The following is a 14,845-nucleotide window of genomic DNA, read 5'->3' as shown; positions in this document are numbered from 1 at the left end:
AGGGATCGGCGTAATGCTAATCCTGAGAAAAGAGCTGCATATTTACAAAAGCACAGGGAAAGCGCAGGAGAACAAGCAGCGAGGAAAGGTGAAGGAAGTGAACGATTTAAGTGAGAGGGAGAAGAGAAGGAAACAAGCATATTGGAGAAAAGCCCAACGTCAGACCAGAGAGAGAAAGAAAGAAAGTGATAGAGAGCCAGTTTACTCCACCCCAGAGTCCTGGAGTTAATTCACAGCCTCAGATGTCAAGGTAGAGATTTTACATTTTGCTCCCCTCTAAGCGAGCTAAAATTATTCATCACTCAAATTTACACTTTTCCCATTAATCCAGCACAGAGTCTAAATCCTGAATATTTTTATATTATAATGATGATGTTTGTGTTTTATCTACCAGCTTCAATAACAGAACATTTTCCTTCTTTCAGCATCATTTCAATAGTGAAATACTGTCTGAAGCAACACCAAAAAAAAATCACAAAACAGAATATGATAACATCCTCAAATAAATTACACATCCTTATGTTGGGTTCAGGTAACTTGTCAAGCATTTTGGTGAGCATAGATTAAATATTTGATTAAATAAATAAAAAGGCTTAGGGATACAGTATATATAGATGTAGGCTAGATGGTTATGAAGCTTTCCTATTTTGAAAAAAAATGTACAGACTTCAAACTTGACCATTGGGTGCAGAAAAGTTGCTTCACAATTATGTGCTGAAAAGGGGTTTAGCTATATAAAACTAGGGGACACTGGATAATCTGAGACACTTTTTGCATTTGCTCCCCTCTAAGCGAGCTAAAATGATTCATCACTAAAATGTACACTTTTCCCATTAATTCAGGATGTTTCCTAGAAATGGGCATAAGCAGAATTTATTCAAGACAAAGGGCAGTGAAAATATGATTGTTTTAAAAAAAAGTTGTCATGTGTCTCACTTTACCCCAGCTGTGGGGTAAACTGAGACAGACCAGAAAAATCAAGGGGGTAAACTGAACCACTTGCTTTTTCCACTCTGAAACTACCGTAACAACACAAATTGTAACAGTAAGAATCCTGACAGCTAGCTTGAAAACCAAATATTCCAAAACTAATGTCGGGCTAGTAACAGAATCACGGGGCTTGGTCAATTAAGCAAAACATTTTTCTAAACACTTGAAAGTAACTCTGATCAAATACAACACATAATTCATATTCAATAATTAACATTCAAATGACAGATGGAACCAGTTAGATTAAAACAGTCTGGGGGTCAGAACACAAGACCCTTAGAGCCAGCTAGTGTCTGCGGGTCAGAGCAAAGGACAAACAGAACCAGAACAATCTGGGACTCAGAACAGGACTACACCCAGCTGTAATTTTCCATATTTTTAGTCTTTTTTTCTGCGTTTGTTTTATTGGGATCATTCATTGAATAGAGACATATTTCTTAGTGTCTATTGATGTTAAAGGTCACTCTCCTGTCCCCCACATACACACATGCCAAACCATGCCCTTGCTGACACCCCTTCAACCATCAACCCCCACCTCCAGCCCACATTGTCTCTTGTCTTTTCAAACTAGTCTCCTTGCTACCTCAAATATAATGGATTCATTAAAAGAGGGCACAGACACTGTCTCACTTTACCCCATAGCATTTGTATCACTTTACCCCACTGCCACAATATGAGAAAAAACTACCTCTCTCAGCAATTCAGGCTAATATTCAGTTATCATCATCACATGGTTTCATATGTTGGTAGTTCATCAACATGTGTGATAAAAGTTTTTCTACCTGAATCAATTTGATTAGGCACAACAATCGATTAAGTTTACAGCAAGAAAATGTACTTTTACATGCAAAAAAGACATTTTTGTGAAAAAACATCATGCTTACAACATCACCATGAGGTCCTCTCTTTCATGGCCAAGGTGAAATGAGAGGGGCTTGAAAACATATATCTCACATGACCAAAAATGTGTTCTGTGTCCTACATACAGGGGGTGTCTCACATTACCCGATGCCTCACATTCCCCCATCCTCCCCTATATGTGCTATTTGATCTGATTTTTAAAGTTGGGAGTTTGTAATTGAGATTTTTACCTAAGAATATTTAAGTAAAGTTTTGCAAAATGTACTTTAGTACAGTAATAACGTACGTGGACTTTGTTATTTTCCACCACTGCATGACAGTTTTTATCGTTTGTCGCTTTGTGACTGGATGCGCTTTTGCTTTTACCGATTGGACTTTGAACAATCGTAACATTTAAATGGGATTATTTTATGATTGGAACGCAATATGGTTCTGACCTTGTACACATAGTAACACGAGGTCTTTAAATGTTATCATTTTACTACAATATACATGAACCATTGGTTTCATAAGGGGCAGAAAATGGGAAATCCTTCTAGTGCCCAGCCACAAGGGGTGTGTGGTCTTCAAAGGCCAAGAACCTGACTCAGCTAAACTTTATTTGGAACTAAAATATTCACTATAAGTTATTATAAAAAAAAGTCAGTAAAATATGTTCTATTTGATCTTGAAAACCTTAAAATAGTATGAGTTTTTTTATCTTTATAGCCTTTGCGTGCATTGTCAAAAAGTTAACCAAAAAAGCTTTCTATCGCTACATGTATCGTGCATCTGGTGCCTTGCTTTAATGTGTCTAAAATATATTTTTGACTTCAAATTATACTATTAAGACAGCTAGTTTTTGAGGTAAAGTTTGTATCAATGGTTAAATGCCGTTTTCATGTTAGACTTTCATGTACAGTGGTTTTCTGTGAACTTAATGATTATTAAGATTGTCTCTCTCCAAATCCATGTATGTGTTTATGTACACATACTTTGATACCGATAAAGATTAAACAAAGGGGGACTGATAAGGGCACAAGTGTTATCGTCATTTGAGTAGGCCTAATTCCACTATTCTTGTATATTCAAACATCCTAATATTCTCATTAGTAAAACTGTTTTATCAAATAAGGCATGCAAGTACAACAAAGACAATAGTTTAGAAATATCCTTACGTTTATTGAGTTGCATACTCAAATTTATATTCAAATAATAATAATTATTTCCACCACATAGACAACTCAAGTTGGTAGTTTTTCCATAAAAATAGATAATTTCAGAAGGCACATAGTGATGCATAGAAAAACACATAACTTTTTGTGAACTATATTTTGTGTCAATAAATACTCAAGAAAATGCAAGCTTTCATCAGAAAGTAAATCAGACTAAAAGTAAATCAATAGAACATCAATGACTTATTGACAAATATTTTACTTTATATACTTTATTTTTTTTAAATGATGCCTTGTCACATTTGCACAATACAGAGGAAAAATAAATTACTTTCAAAGTGTTAATATGTATCATAAATATACTGGGATGATTTGCTGTACATCCCTGTTTCTTCAGTTTAGACAGACATGTAGCACCACTAGCTGAAGCCTTCAAAATGCAAAACAAATACATTTCATTAGTGTTAAAACGTGATGAGCCCTGTCCTCTTTTTAAAGACCATTCCATATATTTATCTACTATCATTAATGAGGTATAGAATAACTAAGAGGTACTGACTGCGCCAAGAACACAAAACAGAACATTGCATAATTGCACCTTTTGGCAAAGCTGGTCTGTAATAACCACTGATTTTATCTGCTACTCCAGAATTAAAGGTAAGGATAGAAAAATATATAAAACATTTCTACCATAGGAGCATTATTCTTTCAGTGGGTTTGACAACTGTCAGATATGCACACAGTTCTCCTCAAAGGGTGAGGCACAATTCATACTATGTGTATTCAGTTGTTTATCACTCTGTGTATACAGTATGGTTAATCCAACAGCATTACATATTCAGTTTGAACCATTCGTAATACATTTAAAAAGGATACATGTAAATGCATTGATCGAGAAACATGGGCACAACAGACTGTCTGACAGAATGCAGACTAAAGTTGTTTTCAATAATTATACATGAATAAATTAAGAGAGGGAGGGCCTCATATCATAATATAACTGTATAGTGTGTTAGTCACTGGCCCCACTGGGAAGGTGTTAGGGCACCCATGTTATTGCAGTTTTTGGTTTGCAAAAAGTTGACAAGAACAGGAACTGTAGTGCACACCTCTGGGCTGTAGAGCGCAGTGTGCTTTCACAGTTGAGTCAGCCTGCCCTGCTATCATCAGTAGTGTGGTGGCCCTGGTTGTTCATATAGCTAGTCCAAAGTCTGGGATTTTGCAGAATCTCACAGCTGTGTGTTCCTGTCCTTAGACTTCTCTTGGCTGAAGGCGATCTCCTCCACGGTGAAGGCGCTGTTATCCACACCAAAGACCTTCTCTTTTGGTTCTGGTTCATCCTCACTAGATTCCAGGGCCGGAGCCTCGCTGTCTTCCTTAGCTGAACCACAGGCAAACTTTTTATACATCCGGTAGCCTGCAGAGGGACACAAAAAACATGGTATGAGGAACTACTAATCAGTTATCTTGATATGTATCTTTTAAAACAGCATCTAAATGAATTGCTTCATGGGAGAAGGCATTTTCCATGGGCATCACTATAGGTTTGTTTCGTTCTATTGGCTTTTGTTTGGGAAAACCAAGTGCCAGTGTTCAAATCTTTATTTCCTTTTTACAGCATATTAGTGTCTTTTGGAAATTTTTTTAATTTATACATTTAATTATAAAATGTGTAATTATAAATTATTATTAAAGCCCTTGTCTTGATGCATTTTTTGCGTGTTTTGCAGAAGAAAATGTATCATGAATCAGACAGTTAACAAAATATGAACAAATCCTTCAGCAATAACCTTGAGAATAGGGCTAACAATGATTATGGAAAGTTTCATTGATGTATGAGCTTTTGAAGTTGAGATATTTGGTTCACAGTATTGAAAAAAGCGTTTAAGATGGTTGTATAGGAAAAATATACAGACACAAACAGACAACGTTTGTACCTAAATATATTTTCTATTCAAAATCAGTGAATATTTCCTTACTTTCCTCTACTTGTCTGTACTGTGTATTCGCTGTAAACAAATACAGTGTTAATACACAGCCTAGGCTCTGTAAACAGGCATGTTGCTACGGTGGGTCCCTTTGTTTACAGTACATACCCTTTATTTACATACCAGTTTACAGAGTCTAGGCTGTGTATTAACGCAGTATGAAGAGTTGGCGGATCGCGAGGAGATATTCACTGATTTTGACTAAAGGCGAATTTTGATAACAAGAATCACTGACTCCACCTTTAATGTGTTGCTGGAGCACATACCTTAATCCCTTTAACCTGCAGCTATTGCTTGAAAACTTCAAAACACTTGGGACAAAATGCCATGCGTAACTCTCACCTCCAACAGACAGGACGGCCACCACTAGCTGGAAGATGCTGTAGATGAGGGGGAATGCAAACATGACCTCCAGCTCGGCGGGGCTGAAGGACAGCTGGACTATGGTGCTACACAGCTGGGAGTTCTGGAAACCCGTCTCCAATGCAATGGTTCGACATCTGAACAAAGCAGAGAAGGATGAACATCTTCATAAGTAAGTAAATGCATTATCATATTGTACAGTATATTGCTGTAGTGATGAGGCTTTAATAATACATGCAAAATGATACATATACAGTAGCAGTATCAAAATGAATTGAACAACAATACAACAAAAAAAACAAGGCTTAAAGGTCCCATGTTATGCTAATTTTTTAGGTTAAAAATTTGAATTTAGGTTTCTACTAGAAACTGTTTTCATGGTGTAGTGTACAAAATACCCTTTATATATTTCACAGTGCCATTGCTGCATCTCCTCTTTATAGCATCTGTCTGAAACGTTCAGTTTTAGAGCCATGTCTCTTTAAGCCAAAAAGCCCATTTTGATTGGCCCTGATGTAAGAGCACACTCATACTAGTGACTAGGTCATCTGTACTGTGTGCCCGAGTACATTTGCCCCCTCAAGTCTAGTTGAGACCAGTGTGAGTGCTCAGTTCCGTACTCAAGCATGGTAAACTTCCTTGGTTCATAAACAATCGGATACAAATATGCTCCAAATCCCAAACCTGCGCGTGGTGATGTATGACAAGAAGTAATCGTGCCTAGGGTAGGATTGTTTGAAGCAATGTGGGTGCAGACCAGCGGGGGATAAGGGAGGGGGGGATAATCACGCTAAAGCATGGCACAGATCAACTTGTCCAAGTGTGAGTCTGCCCTAACTGCCAGTTTGATTCAGGGGTATCTGGAAGTGCGCTTATCACAGGTGGAGAAAAAGCTAAGTTATGTTGGCAATGGCTTCCAACTTATGAGGGGAGATAAATATAACTGGATTTTTTTAAAGGCAGGTTTTGGATTTGGAGAAAGAGAGAGGGTTGTTTTTTCTCATACTTTGGGAGTCTAGTAAAACAGTGGACCCATTTTAATGTTGAAAAACCATGAAAAAGTGCATTTTGAACAAAAGGTGAACTTTAATGTTAGAGATTTTTTACATGCAAACAATGACTGCATTGCTGTTGCCTTACCTGTGCCAGGGTTGACCTACAAAGCGGGCCAGGAGGAAGCCCAGGCCAAAACCAATGAAGGGGTAGATAGTTCCAATAATCCACAGGGAGGGAGCAATGTTCCAGGAGGACTGGTAGAGAATACCACCAACCACAGCTATGATGATAATGAGAGCAAAGCCTGTGATGGAGCCTACCTGTGGACAGCACACAGACAAGGAAGCTAGATGAAGCTTTGCTAAATGCCAATGTCACAGGAAATCCTTAATCATACATCAGATTGACCAAAAAGTTGTGTTAACGTGCAGCATATTCTTACCTTGAGGATCTTTTTTGCAAAAACAGGCCACTTGGTTTTAACATACATTCCCACAGCAATTGGGATAAGAAGGGCCAGTAGAGTGATACCTGCGGATACACAGATGTCATAGTTTAAGTGCTTCTGTAACAACACTACATAAGGATCATCATTACAATAAATAGTCCTACATGAATAAATGACGCCTGTTTTGGTTAACTTAATTTTGTAACAACAAAAGAATCGCAGCCATGGATCTTTTTAGTACAACACAGTTAGGCTAATTAGTATCGTTATTCAAGGCAAGAGTGAGGGTGGCCGACCAGTGTTCCTTAACTGAGGAGATCTTAAAGATTTGGGGAACTTAGGATGCTTCTGTTATACACTTATACTATCTTGAATTAGTATAGGAACATTGACTTATAAACTGTGATGGCTCTTTTTTTCTTAATCAGGTCCTAACTCTAATTACAATGGTTATTAAAGAGTTAATATAGGATTTGCAAGTTAGAAAGTTTTTGTAATACGGCCCCAGGACTAGGCTAAACCATTGGGTCTGTCAACAGTTCTTGCAGATACTGTTTGACCTTATAGGATAGAAATCAACCATTGGTTTCCCACTTACCGATGCTCTGATACGGGATCTGGATGGTGCTTGCGGAAGTCCAGACTGAGGTGTAAATGAGCAGACAGAGAGGCATCATCCCCAAGGCCAGGATAGAGGAACAGGCTGTCATACTGATACTGGGGAGAGGAGGATGTGGACAGTGTAACGGTTAAACACGTTTCTTTAATAACATGTTATTTTTCTAGCAAGTGTCCAACGAATAAGGATCTGCGATGGTGAAAGTGCACCTATGCTGTGTCGTTGTCCTAATCAGCTGGGGTTTTCCGCCAAGTAAGCCCATACTGAATGATTTAATGTACACTCCTTTACAAGGGACACACAAAGGGGCCCATGAGGGCCCTGGGAATGATTCCATGGCCTCCTTTTGCCTCCAAATTTGGGTCCTATATGGAGCTATTTAACAAATGTTTCACCAGAGCAGCCTAAATGGGACTTATATGCTTTCCTATCAGTTTCTTCAGGACACATTGACTGTTAAGCTGTATGTGTGTCCTAATACAAAAATAAACAAATGTATTCATTAGTTTTTGTAGTGCAAAAATGTATATCAATGAAAAAAAAAATTCAAAGTAAAAAAACACATTACATTGGTTGGCTACCTTATGCTGCTCCATTAAACAATATATAGGACAGGGTTAAAACCATCTAGTGTGTCAAGTTGACAGGTTTTTCAAGTCGACAACATCCAGTGATCCAAACAGCACATTATTAAATAACATTGGATGATCCAATGAGCCTGCCGACTTTCAAGTGACCCCAGCATATTTCTTACCTCAGGTCCATGTCTCCATCCAGCCAGTAGCAGATGATGTTAGAGCCGGAGCCTCCGGGACAGCATCCCATAATGATGATGACTACAGCCTGTACGGGCAGCACACCAAAGGCCAGCGACAAGGCGAAGGCAGTGAACGGCATGATGCCAAACTGGCAGAGGAAGCCGATGACGATGCCCCAGGGCCTCTTGATGTGGCCCCACAGCTTTGTGGCATCCACAGTACAACCCATGGAGAACATGACCATGGCAAGCATTACGGTAAGCACCGTGCTCAACACCAGGCTCAGTGTTGCATTGAAGTCAGTAGTAGGAGCAAGGCAGTTTGTGCCTGAACAAATTGTTGCAAGAGAGTCACAGGTGGGTTCCACAGTTGTCATCTTGAGTAGGGACATTGTGGACGAGGTAATGGGATCAGAAGAGGACGATCAGTGGCTCCCAATGTGAGAGAAGGCTGTGGGAGAGTTTCCTTGGAGATTCTTAGATTTCACAGAACTACTCCGGTTCCTCCTTCTCTGACGTCGAAGAGGAGGTTGGCAACTGTGGGAAGATTTAGTCCAGCTCACTGCTCTTTATGCCTAACCCACTGCCACCAATTAACATTGGGAGGATAAAATCAGGTAGAAAATAAATAAAAAATTAACCAATATGTTATGTTTTATGAGGTCAGTGTTCAGACGAAAATGCACATAAAAAGAGAATCATTCTGAAATGAGAATTGTGATTGCACCATAACGGCAACTTTTATCACCCCATTGCCTATTAAAAGTTTATTGGACTGCTATGCTACGTATTCAACATCATGCCCATACAATGCCATCAAGGCTGTGTGTTTGTGTGTGTGCGGGGATTCCTGTACAGGGCACACCCTCATGGGCAAGGTATTCTTTTGAACAGTGCCTGTAAATAAGGCCCTGCCTTTATGTTACATGCAATCACACAGTGCGTGTAATGAGGGTTTTATGACACTGTTTAACAGAAAAAGTTAAAGCAAAGCTAAGGATATGCAACTAATTTTAATATGAATTGTAAAATAAAAGATTGTTGGCTTGCATTGTGTAACAAGAGCTGGTTAGTTATTTTCCTTGTAAAAACTATGGGAAAGGAACATTCCAAAACGTGGTTAAAGCATGGTAGCCACTATTGGAAGGACAGGTCAATCAGGACGCAGCTGTACATTTGCACACAGGGTTCAGTGGCTGGGATGAAAAACGCTGCATAACGAAACTTTTGCGTATTTGATTTGCCAGTTGCACCAGCATTTGTGGGTACAAACATATTTTAATAAATAATGAGTGATACTGGGAAACAATATCAGAGTCCAGACTGCAATTCAACCCATTCTGTGGCCAAATCTGTTTTGTGGAGAATGTAAAGTAAAAGCTAGAACGTCCAAATGCAAATTGGAATATCCATTTTGCCTTACAACTGTCATTTCAAAGAAAGGTGCATCTGCTTAATATTAACTTGAAATGTGTGAACACTTATGCATACTTTATTATTTTGTATTTTATATTTGCATTTAATTTCGATCCCTTGCTTGGAAACTGACATTTTTATATAATTTTTTTTTAGTTCCCCATACGGCAAAATCTTAATTATATCAACTCTTATTCAATGTTGTAAAATACTAAAACATATAAAAGTTTAAGTGGCAATGAATCTCTTTTTATAAGCACTTGTTGTAAGTGTGACGACAACAAGTATGATAAGGAAATGTCTTTATTCAGGTCTATCGTACTATTCTGCAGCGGACACTTATTCCCTTTGTCTTTGATGTAGTAAAGTTTTCCCAATGCCAGGGAATGTACAAGGGTTACAAATAACTACCAGATCAAGCTTGACATGGAACGGACCTTAACCTTAATTCTGTAACGTTCCTGTTTATTCTATTTTACCGTTACTTTACACATTTCTACTGTCCAACAAAAAAGCTACGAACAACTGTATAGTAATACTATTGAAGACTATCTGTGTCTGTCCGTGATGGGTTACACTTAACTGTAAAGTTGAAAGACAACCAGTCCACAACAAGTCAACAAGAGTGAGTTGCTTTTTTATACTTCTCGCTCAGTAATCTAAAGAAGTGTGAACAGCTGCTTACTGAATATTAAAGGTTCAGTAAGCGGAATGGTTCTTTTAGCTAACTTCCTGTCAGTTACTGCAGATAGCAGTCCCCTCCCTCATCACCACGTCACCACATTAATGCACTGCGGTCTTCAAGCAGCGAGTTGTCTAGCATTATCGCAGATCCATAAGTGTGACAAAACATGATATAAACCATCAAAACAGACATTGGGAAGGATTTTTACCTGCTCCGCCATTGTAGGCACATACACATTCACCCATCTGTCGCTCTGCATGTTCACCGGCAGTGAGACGGGTGCCGGTTTGTAGCGTTCTCTCTTCTGATTGGTTAGCAGTAGTGGGATCCCCAAAAAGTTTATTTGCCGATTACATGCAGAGCGAGTGACAGAGATCTGTGTTATGAAACGTGCACACTATATAAGTCATCACTGTATGAATAAAGAGCGATTTAACACTTATATTATTATTACATTGCTTACTTCACCTTTAATGACCTTGCTAAAATGTATCAAACATGAAGCTTCTTACCTAAAGACCCATCTTGGTATACTCAGTGAATCATACTTCCTCACTCAACAATGTTTGGTTAGACTTCAGAAAAAGGCCTATTCTGGAGAAATTGCAGAGAGGACAACAAACGATACAGTATGACCCTAGGCCACAAGTTCATTTTGGATTGATTTGATTTGATTTGATTTGATAAATCTTTATTGTCCCCGAGGGGCAATTTGTTCTGCATTCAGTAGTAGAAACACAACGTCACACAACAAACAAATAATCATACTAAATACAAAACACAGAATATAAAAACATTAAAGCACAAAAACATATGGGAGACATCATGGAATATAATCATTTACATTGCTTAAAAAAAGACAAAGCTACTACCCTAATTTGTTTAGGAAGATTGGACCTTTCAAATGACTTTCCACAAATGTGCAACAAAACAAGAGCACGTTTCTGTTACTTTTTCACTACTGAACATGCTAACTAACTACATTGACATGTTGAAAACAGGGAGGCTCAAAGTCTCACAGCAGTTATATTCCATTTACAGTCCATTATTTTTGTTGTTTTACATACCTTTTGAAACCACTCTTGCACTTTATATGTTATAGATATTTAATACACTATACACCACAGAACCAATTCTGATCATGGTGGAGCAAAACATCGGCATCAGATAGGAAGAAAGGTTCTCCTGATGCTGAACCACTCCAGACACATGTGACCCACATACATGGCATTGGTATCAAGTCTGTACTGCAGTCGCTTTTGACCGGTAGAGAAATGCAAGTCAACAACTTCTATTCAGCCTTGGTATCCCTTTGCACACGGTTTGTTCAATGTATGGGCCGATTAGTCTGCAGACACTCAACAACAACCTTTAAAGAAGCTAAGACCATCATCAAAGCCAAGCATGAATGCAAATTGCTACAACAACAGCTATGCTATGAAATAGCTAATCCCTACCACCTGTTGAACAGATCTGAGCAGGTCTGCCAACAGGCCACTCATTTAATAAACCACCACCTCTTCACCAAGATCCACTTCCACCAGTCAGCAGTTGCACTTGGCAGACTGGCAGCATGACAACACAACATCTGCTGCAGGCATGCACACTATTCAACTATACAACTTTAAGCCAAAGACCTGGGCGTCGGAGACCCTGATGGCAAAGAAACAGTACAGTGACCTTAAGTACATTTAACGCAGAACCCCCTTCATTCAAAGATCCACAGAGTCCATTTAGAGGAATAATAAGAATACACCATGAATGTAAATATTGGATAGAGCAATACAGGTTTCCTGTGCACTCGTAACTAACATCCTGCACAGACAGAACCACTACATTTACATTCATTTATTTCCCAAATGAAAAATGGCCAGCCGTTATAGCATAATTTAAGTCTCAAATAATTACAAATACAATATATTTCCACCTTATGTTGTGTTAGATCCTTTACTCAACTCATGTTCTTTGGAGCATTGCAGGTTTTGTCTGACCATTTTTGACAGCGAACCCCATGGATGTACAAAAGTTTAATAAAACACAAAAGGTTTAATCAAACAGCTAAAAATGAATGTTGAGTGTTCAAAAGTCTTGGAACCTCATGACTATCAGATTAACTACATTTTTCAGAGAGAAAACTTTTTAAAATCGACCGGAACACTACAGGCGAGTAAAAACCAAACCCGTTTCCAATAAGAAAATAGGCAGCCAAGATCTACAAACAGAAACAGTAGAAAATAATGAATAAGATCCACAAAAAAATAGGGATAAATACAGAATAAGTAAAACAACATGTCAAACTTCTCCAAACACTTTCATGGATAAAAAAAAGTTATGGATTCAGTATGTCTGATATGAGCAGGCAGAGATTTCTGCCGGGGTGCTCACAGAAATAATGCCCAATCACCCTTTTCCCCCAGGCTTCATAAACTTTAAAATTTGTATTTAGTAATATCTCCCTATACATTCTTCATAAATGTTTTGGTTTTTTAAAAGAAACACAAGCTAGATCATTAAAAAGCTTCATGCAGTGATTCAGAATTGAAGGTGTGTGCAGAGTATCATTCTTACTGTGTGTGTAAATCATACTGTAACATGAGGAAGTCAATACTTATGGTAGCGCTTCAGACAAAGTCTTATCAGTCTTAATCTTTCAAATCAGAGTTTATTGTCTTCTCTCCTGATCTGACTGTCCTTGATCCAGGCCACAGAACATTTTAAGTATCTCTTTGCCCCTAGCGTGTGATAGAATGTGTGAGACTTATGTCACGTCCTGGCCATTATCTTAGATGATCTGATTGCAGATAGCAATCTAATCTGATGGCTCCACATTTCACACTGTGTTCCCGCTTCACTTTAAACAAAGGGAATGAAGATAAGGGAAACTTTTGGGAAACTGTCCAACTGGCTAACGAGAGGACTGGGAGAGAATAAAAAATGGAAGATGCTACAATGAGATTTTAAGCATGTGACCTTGACCCCTGCTACTTAACTTATATTAAAAAAAAAGTTTACGACTACTGGGCCACTGACCCGTGATGAATTTTTAACTATCTATATTTGTTGTCCTTGGCAGACTGCATATTTCCCATAATCGTCATAAGTCGTCATAACTGTTGTAAAATACCTCTAAAAATGCATTTGCTAAACACACTTTATGAACTTTCACCCAGAACAGCTTGCTGCTCATCATTACTCTGCAAAGGCCTGTCTGCATACAACTAACCGAAATAGTTACATTAGAAAACTTTTTTCACGTTGTTCTCTAAACTTCTGTTCACTTTTATTTTTCAAATCACAATGTCCAAAAAACCTTGATATTTATCCCAGTGCCATTGATACATCTCCTCTTTTGAGCCTCTGTCTGAACCACTCTGTTGTAAAGCCTACTTAAGCCCTGCCTTCCAAAATGGCCAGTCTGCTGAATTAGGGGAATCTGGAGGTGTGGCTTATGCCCAGGTTGAGGTAGTGCTAAATTAGGTTGGTTATAAAGGTGAATAAAAAATATTATATTTTCCTTTATGGTATTCCACATAAAAAGAGAAGAGCCCAACGGATCAGTCGAGTGCTTGGTTTTGGGGTTTTAAAAACCCAGACAACAGAAGAATGGTATGTCACCATGTGAAAATGTCTGCCCTTACAGTAGTATCTCAACTTCTCTAGTGCCCAGAGTACAGCAAGACATTATTGATTGATCATTGGGTAGTTCCACTCGGTTCTTATTCTAATTATTAACTTGTTATCAAGCATCTGAAGCTTGTCATGGATTTTATTATGAGTTCATTAGAATCAGGTGTGTTAAGGTGAGATGACGCATCATTGAACAATGACCTATTAAGAACATTCTTAGGAACACGGATGGAATACATTTAATAATCCTTTATAACCCACGACCTACCAGAGTTTTTATTTAGGAAGGAGTGTAGGAATTATGCTAGACTGCTGCCAAGACCAAACCAAAGTTGCTAGCTGTGTTGTGTTTCTGAGGCTAATGCTATATGGATGTCTCTGGCAAGAATAAACTCGGAAACCCCTGGATTATATGACATGTAGACCTACAATTTTACAGCTGGGTGTTGTCCTTGCTCTTACCTTCAACCTTTCCTGGTCCCACTGTCATTACAGCCACAGTACTCAACAACATAGTCCCTCTCCCTAGCACGTTAACAGTGATGGAAGCTCACCATATGCCGCACATGAGCTATGAACACAACGTTTAAACATGGCTGTTAACTGTGGAGTGAAAAACATGGAATCAGAAGGACTGATGTGTCATCTATTCAATGACTTATCATGTGAGCCCAAACTTAATTAGTCATCCAAGCAATACATCAGTAAGCCTTTAAGGTTTCTAACTCAAAGTATGACACTGACTAGGCTCTGTCAACGAGCTTGTCGCTATAGCTACGGTGGGCCCCTTTTGTTTACATATCCTTTGTTTATATACCAGTTAACAGAGTCTAGGCCTAATAGCTGTGTATTAACACCAGCATTTTTACAGACAGGTTGTGGATCGAAATCTGCAGCACACAAGTGCTCATGATTCTGGAATGAAATGCTGTATACTCAAA

The 14,845-nt window shown here is 38.5% G+C and overlaps 1 protein-coding gene across 1 annotated transcript; it reads right to left on the bottom strand.

The window, feature by feature from the left end:
* Nucleotides 1-4,234: 4,234 nt before the first annotated feature.
* Nucleotides 4,235-8,568, bottom strand: slc10a2 (solute carrier family 10 member 2; the record flags this gene model as incomplete). The annotated part of the gene is made up of 6 exons (XM_080038403.1): nucleotides 4,235-4,422; nucleotides 5,336-5,493; nucleotides 6,497-6,672; nucleotides 6,795-6,883; nucleotides 7,399-7,517; nucleotides 8,174-8,568. 6 exons carry the CDS (start codon nucleotides 8,566-8,568, stop codon nucleotides 4,235-4,237), a joined length of 1,125 nt encoding a protein of 374 aa, XP_079894529.1.
* Between the last annotated feature and the right edge of the window lie 6,277 nt (nucleotides 8,569-14,845).

The sequence above is a fragment of the Ammodytes marinus genome (genome assembly GCF_949987685.1).
Source record: "Ammodytes marinus genome assembly, chromosome: 12".
Classification (NCBI taxonomy): domain Eukaryota; kingdom Metazoa; phylum Chordata; class Actinopteri; order Uranoscopiformes; family Ammodytidae; genus Ammodytes; species Ammodytes marinus.
This window is presented reverse-complemented; position numbering and strand designations above follow the sequence as displayed.